Genomic DNA, 15,352 nt, shown 5'->3' on the forward strand with positions numbered 1-15,352 from the left:
AGCAAAACTCAGCTCATTGGATTTATATCTGTTTATATACAAAGTGAAATGGAAAACCGAGGTAATTATCCAAATAAGTCAAGAGACATAAACTTTTTGTCCAATTAACTGGGAATAGCAGGTGAAAATAGTATTTTTTTTCCTGAATGATTTGGATAATTGCTCAAATTTTTAACTTTGTATAAACCATCTCAGAGTGTGCTCATGAAAACTGATGTTTGTAGATGTTTAATCACATTTAATGCATAAAATACATGAGCATTTCAGATGCCAAGTCAGGTGCTTTGTTTAACTGGACACTCATTAATAAAATTTCTTCCGAGGAGAATGGGTAAAAAGTAGTATTGGGCAAGGGCAAACATAAACTTAGCCTTTCTTTATGGCTATGTACTTAAATAAAATGGACTTATCTGTGAGTTTTTAGTGTTTTAATTAAGTATATTTAAGTACAAAAGAAAAATATCTGGCAAAATAGAAATGACACTGTGGAACACCAAACAGAATTTTTAAAGGCATCGTGAAATCACTGAGGAGTTACTGGACCAGTTTGTTTCCCATGAATGATTAATATAGCCCAGTAACTACTTACAGGGGTTGTTCCTTCAGTTCTCAAAGGGATACACAACCTGAATTCTGGTTGTTAAGTTATGGACATCTTGGCTGCTAGGAAACTATAGTTTTAGACATTTGAGTAGATTTAAAACAATTTCTAAAAATGCACTTAAAGAATTCTGCAGTTTCTGACGTGCCACTGCTGCTAATTTTCCTTGAATTAAGAACTGAGAGAGAAGTGTCATATTATTTAAGACCTCATTATGTCAAAAAGTCAGGGAAGAGAAAATTAAACAAAGTGTACCTACGATGCTTGCAGTACAATTCCGAGTTGTTCCTTAAAGCCAGGATCGGAGTTTGGAAACTTTGCTTTGTGTTTTCATGGTCCTTTCACACAAACCAAAGCTTTCAGCCCTGCCTCTGGGAGCCCCTCCCCCCAAATAGCTGAAGGGTTTGATTGCTCCCAGGGGGTCACCTTGTTTCCAGCAGACACCACTAGTCTTGGCACAGCTGGTAAAACAAAGAGCTGTCAGGAGTGAGGAACACGTCTGACTTGATCTGTGCTCCCTTTTCCAGATGTGAACGAATGTGAGCTGCTCAGTGGCGTGTGTGGTGAAGCCTTCTGTGAAAATGTAGAAGGGTCCTTCCTGTGTGTGTGCGTTGATGAAAACCAGGAGTACAGCCCGATGACTGGGCAGTGCCGCTCCCGGGCCTCGGCAGGTAAGTGACACTGTGTCGGGACGGAGGGCTTCTCTCAGGGACCTGTACCTACACAGGTTTGGGCCAAACACTCTGGGAGTGAGGAAGAAATAACCAAATATTTTGGCGCCGTGCTGTTTCTGGAAGCTTCCATGCTCTTTCCGAGCCTGCCTTATCAGTGGAATTAGGATGTGGGTGATGACTGTTGGAGCTACATGGCCTCTAATGTGCTTTCCAACCCAGAGACGCCATGGGGAGGGTGAAGGATCCAAAATGATGAGCACATTGGCTGGGAATTGCCTAAAACTCAGAACCGTCAGCCCCGGGTTTAATATGGCAACATCTCATTACGTTGCATAATTCTTCTTTCTTGGCCCTTGGAGAAACGTATTTTGACACTTCTCTAAATTGAAAGCAACTTAAAGGCCCCTCAGGACCTACAAAGACTTCCTTCCACTTGGAATTCTTAGGTGTTTTTTGCTTTTTTTCCCCCAGAATTTGGCCGAGAGAGTGGCTATGATTGTGTTTGTTTAAAATTTGATGGAGGCTGTGTCATCATGGCACATATTGAAATGGAGAGCTGATGCTTTTCCAGATACATCATCAACTTCCAGATCACCGTTTTAGTTTATGCCATGTGGCTAAAGCATGGTTATATTTTGAGGGAAGCAGGAGACTAAATGGTCCTTTGAGACCCAAATAAAATGAAACATAGACTGTGTTACTATCTTGCTCAATCCCAGTTGATTTTATCTATGCTTCTAAGAAATCTATGCTTCTAAGAAAGCTTTCGCTCTTCCTCAATAGGGTACACTTGTTCTGTGTGAGATAATTATCTTCGCAAGCAGTAGGGAATAAAATATAACAATATTTTCATCCACACACATTTTCTTCTCAATGATTAAATATAGAAAGGTGATGGTGCAGAATTAAATGTACAGACACTAATTCAAAAACACTGTGACGGGAAAGAGTGTTTCTGGAGGGAAGGGTTGCTCTTCCTTCAGTGACCACCCCTGCAACGCACGAGCCATAAAGAAAGGACTTTTCATTTTAGCTCTACTTGTAATGGAAAAAAACAAACCAAAAATCAAACACCTGGCTGGTCAGTGACAGGACTAGTGAAGTAACTGCCTTTCTCTTATTTGTCTTTGGGTCTATAGAGTAGCACCTTCCCCGTAGTATTATTTTGACTGGAATAATTCACATATAATATTGTATAGTCATTAAGTCATCTATATGAAGGTTAGGTAGTAATGATAGATGCATGTTGTACAATGTCAGGTGAAAAAAAAGATACTCCAGTGATCACAGTCTGTGGAGGGAGGGAAGGAAAGACGATGTAAAAAGATAATTATTAGAATTAATAGAAATTTTAGTTTTTTCCTTTATTTTCCAAACTTTTTGTAGTACTTGAAACTGGAATGACCAGGGTTCTGGTCTGCTATTTTCCGGCTATGTAAGCTTGGGCATATCATTCAGCATCTATGAGTTTCAATTTTCTCGCCTATAAAACAAAGGTTATATTTACCTCACAGAGTTTTATCCTTTTTTAAAAATTATATACATAAAAGCCATTTGTTAATAACTAAGTACTATATGAAGTATTAAAATCCAAACACATAAGGGTTATCTATTTCTCTTCCTTTTGTGACCTCTTCTGAGATGGTGGGTTTTTTGAACTATAAATACAGTTTTGCTGGAATGTTTTAGTAATGTCAAGAAGTGGTTTGTTCAGTTCACACAGCTTCAATTAAGGTACATGTCTGGGATCCTAAAGTTTGCTCGTGTCTTTTGTAGAGATTAATAATGCTTTAGGGGCTTCCCTGGTGGTGCAGTGGTTGGGGGTCCGCCTGCCGATGCAGGGGACGCGGGTTCGTGCCCCGGTCCGGGAAGATCCCACATGCCGCAGAGCGGCTGGGACCGTGAGCCATGGCCGCTGAGCCTGCGCGTCCGGAGCCTGTGCTCCACGGCGTGAGAGGCCACAGCGGTGAGAGGCCCGCGCACCGCAAAAAAAAATAAAAATAAAAAAAATAATGCTTTAATAGGATCGTGAGACGATCTGAACCATTTTTGATGAACTGGATTAGCTCACTGTAAACTACTTCTTAAAACTTTACAGTGGCTCTTTTTGTAAGCCTTGTTCCTCATCTCCTATTTTTTAAGTTCTTCTGTAACCAAGTCCTTAACACCTGCTTTGCCTTTTTGCTCTCTTTATCTCCTTGTTCTCTCATTGACTCTTTCTGGAAAGTTCTTCCAGTCAGAGTTCACTAAGTACTCTCCTACTTTTGCAAAGAACAGCATTTTGAATACTCAGCTTCATAAAGCTTGTCTGCCAGTGAATACATAGTTAGTTTCTCTTTCCGCTTAACATTATATCTGATCCTTTAATAGCTTCTTGCTTATTTTCCCCATAGTTCTCTGGCTTCTGCCAAATATTGTACACACTCAGTCGTTTTATTGGTCCATGTCAGTAGAATCTGCCTTAGTAACTGGATAAGCTTATTAACTTGTATAGTTCCTGGCAATTCTGACTTCTACCATACCTCAATTTGTAGGGTTCTTGGCAAATGCGAACTGATTGTATGGAGTCTTCAGATTGTCTATGATAACATCTTCATTTTAGCAATTCTCTATCCTGAGAGATAGATCGGCTATAAACTGCAGCAAGAGTTTCCCTCCCTGACACTTCATCAGACTTCATCATAGCCCACTTGTTTGGAAAAGGTGATTAAAACTGGAAATCATAAAGACAGATAACACATCTTTTAAATATTTAAGTTTTAACTTAAAGCACGTAATGTACATTTATTCCCCAGTCTCCGAAGAAGAGCCAAGGTCTGTCTTCGGGTAGAAATCCGTTTGCATTCCGTATGGGCTTGTCTTGCATAAACCATATCTATTATGCATTATCTACACTGCCCACTTTAAAGGGAGTAAGAAATTAAAGGCCTTTGCTGAGTAAATAAGTGCAAAGTCACTTTAGGTTTTCACTTTTTTTTTTCGATTTTCTGCAGTTGTATTATCCATTCCTAGCTTGATAATCTTTTCTTTTCTTTCTTACTTTTTTTAACCTTAGTCTTTCTAAAGGTTTAACTTGTTCTAGAAACAACTCTTCTACTCATTCATATTTTATTGGTTTATATACTATTTAATTATGTAATTACAATAATCAATACATTGGCACAGAGTGTTTGAGAATGAACGTAGCTGAGTCTCCATTGGCATACCGCTCAACACGTCAGTACAGAAGTATGCTGACCCACCTGAGAACAGCCAGCTGGCTGTGAGCCTTCCACCTGCTTGTGGGCATCAGCCAGGATGTTTTTCAGAGGACAGGAGAACATTAGTTCATCTAACAAGGTGGTTCAGTGGAGGCTAGTTAAAAGTTTGTATCATACTCCAGTCAAAGAATCTGCTGTTATACAGAACAAAACATTTTGTACCAAATTGAAGTTAAAGTTTTTATCAAGATAGGATTCAAATTAATTTCATTATATACATGATAGACTAACAGCTTAGATCTCATCCCTCCTGGAAGGTAATTAGGAAAAGAAAGATAAATTTGCTCTCTAGGCTGTAATATCTCCTCGGCTTTAAAATTTCCCCAGGACAGCAGACATTCTAACAAGAAGCAGTAGCGTCATCATCTGAAGTGGTGTCTTACTGAGGACAGAACTGGGGCTGGACGTCAACAAGGCACGTTTCAGATCAGTACGCAGAAGAACTTTGCAATAGCTAGAGATAGTCAGCACATACCTGTCTCACGAAATCGTGGGTGTTTCCTTAGAGGTGTCCAAGAACAGGTGAGATACTCACTGGCTGGCAGAAGGGCTCCTACTTCCAGCGTGACATTGTCCCAGGTGACCTTGAAGGTACTTTTGAACTTTAATGTCCTAGGATTTTTATTTCTAAAATACTTGTTGGCTCCCACCTAATTTTTTAGGTCTGGTCTAATGTTTTCATTGCCTGGGCCTTTGGCCACTAATTTACATTGCTATACGTTGCATAAAAGCACCTGAAACAGAAATAACTAAAAAATGTCCATATCAGACCACTCATCACCTGTAAGAGGGTATGGCTATGAAATATAGCCTGATGCTTTTATTTCCTCAGTGCCTGTGATAATTACTCAATACAAATTTTATGTCCTTGGGCACTCTAAGGGTAGCAGTAAATATTTAGTGTTGGCAACTGCAGCCTTCAAGCCTTACACACAAAATGCTGTTCTCTGTCTTGATTGGTGCACAGAGGGGAGACTCTGTGGTGGTGGGAACTGAATTTTATTTTTAAAACAGAAGGTATAATGAAAGGAACACAAAGATATATATTATAATTAATGCAGGTGTGCCTTGCTTTAAGAAAACAAAGTTAACAAGATCAGAAATTATAAAACATGTAAATCAGGCTGATTATTTGCATTGTGTAATAATTGTTCTTCACTTTAAGACAAGCAAATAAACAAGATCAGAAATTAAAGATCTATAAATAAACAAGATCAGAAATTAAAGATCTATAAATAAGCAAGATCAGAAATTAAAGATTATTTGTATTATACAATAATGGTTCTTCACACAATTCATGATAGGGTTTCCTTAAATATCAGTTTTCTCTAATATATTTGAGAGCTTATTCTCACATCGCAAGCTAAGTCCTAGACTTCTACATCTAGAAAACACCCTAGTGTTTTTCCAGCCCAGCAACTTTATTTCCAGGTGAGGAAGCTGAGGCCCAGAGAGAAGTTCTAAATGTTATACGTAGGGCCATATTGCTAACGACTGGCAGAATTGGCCCAGGAACCCGACTCCAAGGTCTTTCCCCTTAATTCTACTTCTCAAGGCTGAGGATCCCGTGACAGCACATTCTTCTAAAAGTTGGCTTCCTTTTCACTTTATTTCTTTGTTTTGTTCTCGTTATTGAAACAATGCATATTCTTAGAAAATTGGCAAATACAAAAATATATCAAAAAAGAAAATCCCCTGCTGTGTTACCATCCAGGGATAATCTCTGTGACCATGCTGACCTCCAGATTCTTTGAAGGGGCATCCCTACCTCCACTGAACTGTCTCCCAGTTGATCCTCAACGCACTGAGATCGAGCCCTCAGACCCTTCATCCGGGTGAAACTCTTTCCTCTTGTGACAGTAGTTTCTCATCTTCCCTCCCCCTTTCCCTTGTCTTGATTTCAGGACATTACTCTTCCCTGTATCCTCCTACCTCTTGCTCTGGTCTTTTTCTGTCTCATCCTTGACTCTTTCTTTCGCCATTCCTTAAATAATAACGTCCCAGAGAGTTGCATGGTTAACCCTCTTTTTACTCTGTATTCTTCTCCTGGGATATTTTATCCTCTTCTCCAAGTCAACTTACCTGGAGTATTACTTACTTGGTGTGGATGACCAAGTGAATGTCTATGCCTCTCCACCTCTCTCTTGAGTGCCACACTCCTATTTCCAGCTGCCTGTTACTGGACCTTCCTCCCAGGGTGTCTTGGAAGCATCTCTGCCTAAAATTATCCAAAAGCAAATTAATTACCATTCCTTCTCCAACCTGTTACTCTCCCTGTGTACACTCATTAATTGCCAAACAGCCATACTATAGATCCTGAAGTCATACTTTACTTTTTCTCTCCATCCATCCAAGCCATCATAACATTCTGCTATCTCTACCTCAACAGTATCCTTCAAATCTCTCTGCTCCTCTGCTACCACTGCCCTGGGCCAGTCCTTCAGCCTATCTTCCCTGGACTGTGGCACTTGCCTTCTGACTTCTCTCCCTGCCTCTCCCATCAGTTCCTGTTCCACATTGCTGCCAATTGACATTTTTGAAACATACATCTGGTTTTAAACCCCTTTCAGCTGCTCATTCCTGCCTCCAGCATGAAGTCCAAATCCATCAGCAGGGTAACAGGACCCTTTATCCTCAGTCATTCATTCCTCTTTGTATTGTCTGTCACCCAGCTCACTGCTAGGCATCGTGCCTGACCTACAGCAGACACTGTAGCCTATTGAGTAATAGGCTTCTCCGCATTCGAGAATGTGTTCCTTCTGTATCCCATCATCTCATTCCCAGCTCGTTCTGCAGAGTAAGAATTATTCATTTTATCAAAGGTATCATGGGGGCTTCCCTGGTGGCACAGTGGTTGAGAGTCCGCTTGCTGATGCAGGGGACGCGGGTTCGTGCCCCGGTCCGGGAAGATCCCACATGCCGCGGAGCGGCTGGGCCCGTGAGCCATGGCCGCTGAGCCTGTGCATCCGGAGCCTGTGCTCTGCAACGGGAGAGGCCACAACAGTGAGAGGCCCGCATACGGCAAAAAAAAAAAAAAAAAAATATCATGGACCACACTTAATTGATCTATTCACACTTCTAGGTAGAGGGGACAGTACCCCTATGTGCTTTGGTTAAATTACAAGTAGAGGAAAAAAATTTAAAAAGAGCAGGTCCCTGCTATCAGAGGAAACTGTGCAAATCATCCTCGTGGTTCTGACAATTGAACCTAAACAGCGTGCTTGTTCTCTGTTCCTGGAGAGGTCCACTACGGGTTTTGTGTATGCACATATTTTTTAAAGGCATGGGACCACATATAATATCACTCAACCATTATATTTGGCACAGTGCGGTGTTTTTTTTTTTTTAATGTGTTTAGGTAACCTGTAAAATAAATTAACTTTGGAAGAATTTTTTTTAAATAATTTCTGATTGGAAAAAAAAGACCTTTGGTAGGAAAAAAATTAAAGACAGTGAAACCACAGTATTTAGAATTGTAAAATGCCATAAAACATGACATGACATTGTAAAATGCCATAAAACTCCTGAGGTCTTACTCCTCAGCTAAGGCTGAGGAAGATATGCTCATTTGTTATTTAAAAAAAAAAAAAAGTCAGGTTTCTTCCCACCTTCAAAAACAAGAGTGAGAAGAGTTTACTACCAAATGGTGCTTTTATTTTCATGAAGTTTTATGCTTGCTGTGTATAGTATCTAAAATGAGTTTTTAATAAAGAGGTGTTGATATTTGAATGAACTGACATATCAGTTAAGTAAACCATGTACATAAACCATTTTATCCTCTTAATACAAGAGACACCACACTGTTGCATTAGAAATGCATTTTGTATCCTAGAATTCACTACCAATAAGGCCTGGAGAGGAATGGTTTGTACAGTTCCTTTTAAACGTTTCCAGACATTTTACATGTCGCTGCAGATGTGGCTTTATTCTTGAGGTCGTCCTCACAGGGCCTCGCCATGCACGTGTGCGGGTGTTGTGACCGCTCTCATGCTTCTGTGACGTCATCTCCTTTCCGACTGTGCTGCCTGTTGCACCTCGTCCCAGTGTGCGTCTCCCGGTTTTCTTTCTCTGGGCCGCTTTATTCTGCCTTCAGGAGTCTCTTCTTCCACCGAGGTCTGCCCGCTTTTCTTCTGACTTCTCCAGTTTCTAATAATATTTCCATCATTGAGACTTTCACTTCTCACCGTCTCCCCAGCCTGTTCCTATCCCAGGCTCCCTCCTCCCGGTGTCTTCTAACTTCTTCACCAGAAAAAGCAAAACCAAAAATATCCTCCATTCCACCTGGCAAGGCTGAGGCGACTCTCTTCCAATAGAGACTGGCATTGTCCTCTGCCTCAGCACCTAAGTCACAAACACACCTATCTTGTTCACATGTTAATGCAACGCTGCCCTGTTCTCTTGTTCTCAAAATCAGTTCTGTGACTCCTGCCACAGACCACTTCTCCCCTTGCCCGCTCTACCCACACAGACCTAAGGAGAGTTGTACTTTTTACTCCTCCTCACCTCTGTCACACCTTACTTTCTAGTCAATTTTTTTAAAGTTTATTTTTCAAGAACTTGACTCAAAATGTCAGCTCCTCCAGGCAGCCTTCCAGGATTGCCTTGCCCCCTGACCCTTTACAGTGTGGCTTACATACCCAGCTTGCTTTCCTTGCACTGTCATACCTGACCACCTGATTGACCTCTTTAAGGATAGGCATTGCTTTGAAAGTATTTTTGCTCTCGCACTTCACTTTCTAAACTTTATTTTGACTTCTTCCATGTCTTTTACTATCTGAAGTTACCACCTTTCTACGATCTTCCTTTTTATTTGCATCCCTTCATGTTCAGTCCATTCCTATTGTCAGTGCTTATTTTCTGAAACTCACCAATGGCTTTCTTTTAAATTCCACTTAAAACACATACACACTTCTCATCTTCCAAGTCTTTGAATGAGAAAACGAGGGGAAAAAAATGAATTTCCAAGTTCTCTTTTACTCCCTTTGGATTATTACACTGGAATGCTTTCTCTCATAAAATTATGAGTTGGTATAAAACATTAGTGCTGTGCTCGCTTCGGCAGCACATATACTAAAACATTAGTGCCTGTGGTGATTTTTAAAATAAAGAGAAAGCTTACTGAGTAATCCTATTCAAAGTCATTTGCTGAACATTATTACAGACACAGACTTTTATAAATTGATATCTTTTTCAGGACTAGGGCAGGTGTTTCATTTGGGGGCATTGTTTACTCACACGTATTTGTGATGTGACTTTTGGGTCACTGTCATCATCCTGTCTCAGAAGGATATGGAGGGGATTGGCATCTGAAGGCCTTCACAAAATATTGCAAGTGGAAAGTGAAAGCAAAGGCAAGGGCCATTTAGAATGTTTGTGTCCACTCTAACCAAAGAAATGTTCCAGATCTCCCCACTCCAACAGCAAGCTTAAGATTAGACATATTTAGGGAAAGACTAAAGCAGAAAATAATCCTGTAAGTGCACACCCACATCCTCTTCTTTCTGACAAAGCAAGAGAGAAGAGCTTCTAGAAAGGGCAGTTCACCAGTGGTACCTACTGCTCAAACCCTGTCTTTAAATATTCAGAGCAAGGGAAGAGGGTCACGCTGCATGCTGCTTTGTCACTGAACTCTACATCAGCAGGATTGTCTGCTGCCCCCTGGGCAAAGGCAAAGCAAAACAAGCTCATGCTCGCTGAAATGTTAAGAAGCTGAGCCCCACAGAAGAGGTTTAGGGAAAGCATTAGGCACTGGACATTGGACCCAACCTAAATGTTCTCCTCCAAAAAGTGAGGATGCTCTATAACCTGTGCCGTCTAGCTCATGGAGTTACTTTGTGTATCACATGAAAAGGCATCTGAAAATTTCTTCAAAAAAGGCACACACGTGAGAGGTCCAAAAAGTCATTTCTTATCACCAGCCATACATACCCCTGGGATTAAAATATACACATTGCTTTTTATACACAGATGTTAAGCTAACCTCTTAATACATATTGAAAAATCAAATCTGAAAATACTGGAGGTGAAGTAATATATTTCCTAGAAGTCTATGGCATGAGATATGAAGTGTGGCTAACCTTATTCATAAAATCTTTCCAAAAAATAGAATTCATTCTTTTCTGAGCTTGGCACCTTCTATAACTTTTGACTTGATCTTTTAAAGTTATTTTGTGATAGAAAAATTCCTCCCCTAACGACATTGACAAGCTCATAGAGATTTTTTAAAGAAATCACATTACATGTCTTTACTGATTGGAGTGTTCCCCCTGTGGAAAAATGCTCTAGGCCGTTAATTATTTAAAGGTTAAGAAGATAAGGAAATTGTAGCTTTTCACAGAATGACCTTTGTGGACCAGTTTTTTTTAAAGGAATTTGCATCTCTTTCCAAACACGGATGAGGGCCTGACTAACCCTCAATTTCAGCTGTGTAAACATTGAAGCTTCAAACTGCTTGGAAAGAAAATAAGAGCAAAACTTGTAATAACCAATGTAGAACCTGAATAATACAGTGATATTGATTATTTCCCTATGCAGTCACCTTTGAGTTTCCTTCCAAAGAAAAAAGAAAAAACTATTTTATTTCTGTGAGTATAAAAAAACATGGTAGAAATAGTGTTTAAATGTATATGAAGTTTTTGACTCAGAAGCCTGTGGTCTCTAATTACCTATGAATATAGCAGCCTTCATTGAAGTGTTACTGTACAATGTTTCCATATTGTAATAAAAACTGTGACATAGCTACAACTTTGTACAAAGAGAAAAACAATTATTGAACACTCTTTTAACATAGACTGTAAACCTGATTGGCAAAACTCTAGTTGTGTTGCTGACTTGATTTATATTTCTAAGTGCATTCGTTAATAACTGTGTTTTAGGCAAACTGAATAAAATGAGTGGAATTGTCCATAGTAATAGTCTGTCAGTTTATTCACACATATTGGGAGAAAGTTTATAAAAATTTTTTACAGGGTTCATGATTGATTTCATATTAATTTAAAATACCTACCCTTAATTTTCCTCAATAATACCCTGTGTAAGAGCTTGGAGCCCCGCCTGAAGGGAATGAACTGGTGATGGTGATCCATTCCATGAAAGCAGGCAAAGCACATGTCTGTCCCCTGCACACTTGAAAAGCTAGTTGAGACGAGGGATGTGGCAGGTTTTATCCAATTTCACACACAAGGAAATGATTTAAAACCACTTCATAAACTGCATAGGAATCCGCATTTCAGTTTTTTCCTGGACACTTATTCTAGGTTTGAATTCGTCATCAGCTATTAAGACTAAGTTAGAGTCCAAGCTGAATTGTCAAAGGTAGAATAATCTGAGAATTAGCCAGAACCAAGGGTGAGAGGGATCCTTTACATTCTCATTGATATTCTGCATCCTGGGAGTAATATATAGGTCGAAGTTTTGTTTGCTGGCTTTTACTGCCATACGGGGAAACAAAGGGCAGTAGCTCTTCTGATAGAATTTTATGAACTTACATTTTTAAGAATACCTTTGTTATATGCCATATTAATCAGGTTTCCGCAGTCAGTTTGACCCTGCCAAGGTAAATACATAGGAAACTATTATGAAAATAAATCATTAAACTTTCCTCATAGTATAATGATCTGCCAACTTTTTTTTAAAAGGTAGGTATTGAGATTAAAGTCTTATCCTTACTGGCAAGTGTTATCCCCTTGTCCCTATAGTTTCTTTGGGTTAAGAGTCTGTAGATAGCAGTTCTAATGAAAATATTTCATTAGTATTAATCTAAGTAATTGTGACGGCAGTAGTCAGTTTATCTGACATAGCATAAAATTAAAATAAGAAATTCTAACTGGATCATGGGCAGTAATTTGAACTCTATAGCATTTAGTAGGGAAGAGGTTTTTTTTATCATTTTTTAAAAGCACAAACTTGTTTGTAGACTTCAAATCTGATGGAATTAAATCATTTTTAGTATTAATTGAAAGTAGGTGGAGTTGTTCTTATCATTTGTATTCTATCATATCACCTTGACTTTTATCACAGAGGGTTAAACAGACTCTGTTGAAATATATCAATGTATTCTTTAGGATACACTTGAGCTGGGACTAGAACCCAGCCTTGAAATTCTACCCCGAGGATTAGCTGGCTCTTATTGTTTCATTCAGAATCATATATTTGCAGCACTATAAGTAGATTTCTAGTAATGAAAGGGTTCTTTTTAATAGACTCAGGTTACTGCAGTGTTTTTCTATTTGTCTTCTTCTGCTTTGTACTGTTGAGAAAATTTGGGGGGGCATGGTTATCTCAATAACCATCTAAGGGTTAAATATTATGTGTGGCCCCATATCTCTGGTCCAGTGTTGGCGAATATTTTCACTGATTTACGTAGGTGTTCTAGCTCAGTAAAGAATGACCCTATGTTTGGCAAGAAAGCAGATATGGAAACTGTACTCACAGCCAAATTTGCAAGAATAAAGTAATTGGTTAAGGTAAAAGGAAATGATTTTGACAGACTTACACTCTTGGGGTGGGTTAGAAATCCACCAAAATTCAGGATTCACGTGCATTTTTATCTTGAAGTGGAAGAATCCAACGTAAAGTGTAAAGCAGCTTTCTGTAAATGAAGTGCCATTGGCACGTCCAATCTTTTTTACCACTGTGTTTTCAATTCTGTTGTGATACAGGTGGATCTGATGTATCCTGTCAACACTCTTTTTTACTTTCTCTGCTCTTTTTAGACTTAGAAGTAGATCAACCCAAAGAAGAAAAGAAAGAGTGCTACTATAATCTAAACGACGCCAGTCTTTGTGACAACGTGCTGGCCCCCAATGTCACCAAACAAGAATGCTGCTGTACCTCTGGTGCTGGGTGGGGAGATAACTGTGAGATTTTCCCCTGCCCGGTCTTGGGAACTGGTAAGAATTAGCTAAGTGCTGTGTTCATACTGGTATTTGTTGTGTGGTGTTCATGGGCCTTGGAATGTTCTCATTTGGGTTATTGAAGCCTTGAAATGGTAACATCTATTGGTACCTGCCATAGTCAAATTGAAGTGAGATTACCTTAGAGTGGGTTTCATTCAGGGCTGGACCCATACCCTTATCCCACTTCAGTATGAATTCTTAAACTTCTGTTTCTCACAGAATATGCTGTTATAGTGATATTCCATATAATATTTTGGCAGAAAGATTCCATTTTTAAGGTAAAACTAATCATTTTTGCTAACAATGACACAGCATTATTCCTAACTGGAGCTTGCATATTTAAGCTAGGATTTTGGATTCTTATTGAAATTTGAAAATACTAGAGACCACAGTAATGGAGAACTAAGTCATAACACACCATAGTACCCATAGCTAAAACATGTGTAAATAATATATGGGTGAACTAGCAAGGATTTTTGTAAATTATACTTCTGAAGTCATTAGGTTTATTTACACCTAGTCTGTAATTTTTGAGATTGTACTGAATTTTTTTGTCTGAATTAGATGGCAAGATTTGCCTTAAAGTCTCTGAGTCTGAGAAAGCAAAACTGAATTTAAAACATACTAATGGAAGATATTGGTTGGTTTTTTTTTTCAACTTTATTTCCCCCTTATCTCTCCTGAAATCAGCTGAATTCACTGAAATGTGTCCTAGAGGGAAAGGTTTTGTCCCCACTGGAGAATCCTCTTACGACGTTGATGGCGAGAACTATAAAGGTCAGAATCAAGCAGAAACTAATTTGCAATGGGTGTGCATATTTGACATTCAAGTAAACGTGTGGCTTGGGTTAGACAGAAGAAGAATTCTTTTCCGCCATGGGAACTAATTACAAAGCCTTGAATCCTACCATTGGAAGAAGGCTCCAGTGGACTCTAGGGAGAACCGTGACTTGGGCGCTAGAACATTTAAGGCTGTATGACAGTGGGACTTCACTTAAGATTCTGAGTTTCCACTTCTGAGATAGGAATAATGTTTCAAAGGTTGTCATGAGCATTAAATGAGATAACATATGTAAAAGTACTTAACACAAAATTCTGTACTTAATAAATTCATTCTTTTATTGTAGAATTATATTAGAAATCATGTTAGAACCAATATAAATTTGACCATCATCATGTTGGCCTTTAATGGTCATCAACAAAGCAAAGATTCTTGCCTTTTTAGAAAGCATCCTACTTTGCTAGGACCATTTACTGATGGCCACAGATGAATAATAAGGAATGGAAAGGAAGAAAGCAAAAGTAGATGTGTGTTTTATATATTTAATGCTATTAGCCTGTAATTCTAAAATAAATGTGCAGCTTTTTAATTTTGGTGAAATTTAAACTACAGATATGAGTACTTCCTCATTAACCACTAACTTTTAACATTTCAGTGATAGAGATATTATGACCTTTTATATACAAAGTGATTTTTTTTTCTTTACAGTTTAATATTGAAAACTGTTAAGTGGCTGGAAAACAAACTAAAAACATTTTTATTGTCTATCCATTTTTTCAAACCAGTGTTTTACTAATATGGTATAATTCAGCAGCTGGATAAGAAATTCTCTATGTGTTTTTTTAAGTACATCTATGAGTTAATTCAGTGAAATAACAAGAGTTAGTTGGCAAAATGTGTTTAACAGTTTTCAAATTCGCAAATATCATATACTATGTTCTTTCAGAGATGTAGTTAAATTTCACTTTGTGCTATGAAGTGGAGCCCTGATTTCACCATAAAGTCATCCTCTTTTTTAAAATAAAAATAAATTCCTCTTCACCCTGTCTTAGCAGTGCTGTAAATGGTTGAAAGAATATTAGACTCGGATTCAAACAGTCATATATTGTCGACTTGGTTTTGCCATTTTCCAGCTGTGT

At 38.7% G+C, this 15,352-nt stretch overlaps 1 protein-coding gene across 1 annotated transcript in view; it reads left to right on the plus strand.

Annotated features, from left to right (window-relative positions):
* Window positions 1-15,352, plus strand: part of LTBP1 (latent transforming growth factor beta binding protein 1) — a 426,823-nt gene that overhangs the window by 376,760 nt on the left and 34,711 nt on the right. The window contains 3 exon segments of the mRNA XM_032653008.1: window positions 1,129-1,272; window positions 13,250-13,426; window positions 14,123-14,209. Of these exon segments, the coding sequence (XP_032508899.1) occupies window positions 1,129-1,272; window positions 13,250-13,426; window positions 14,123-14,209 (408 nt within the window).

This window comes from Phocoena sinus, chromosome 13 (genome assembly GCF_008692025.1).
Source record: "Phocoena sinus isolate mPhoSin1 chromosome 13, mPhoSin1.pri, whole genome shotgun sequence".
Lineage (NCBI taxonomy): Eukaryota > Metazoa > Chordata > Mammalia > Artiodactyla > Phocoenidae > Phocoena > Phocoena sinus.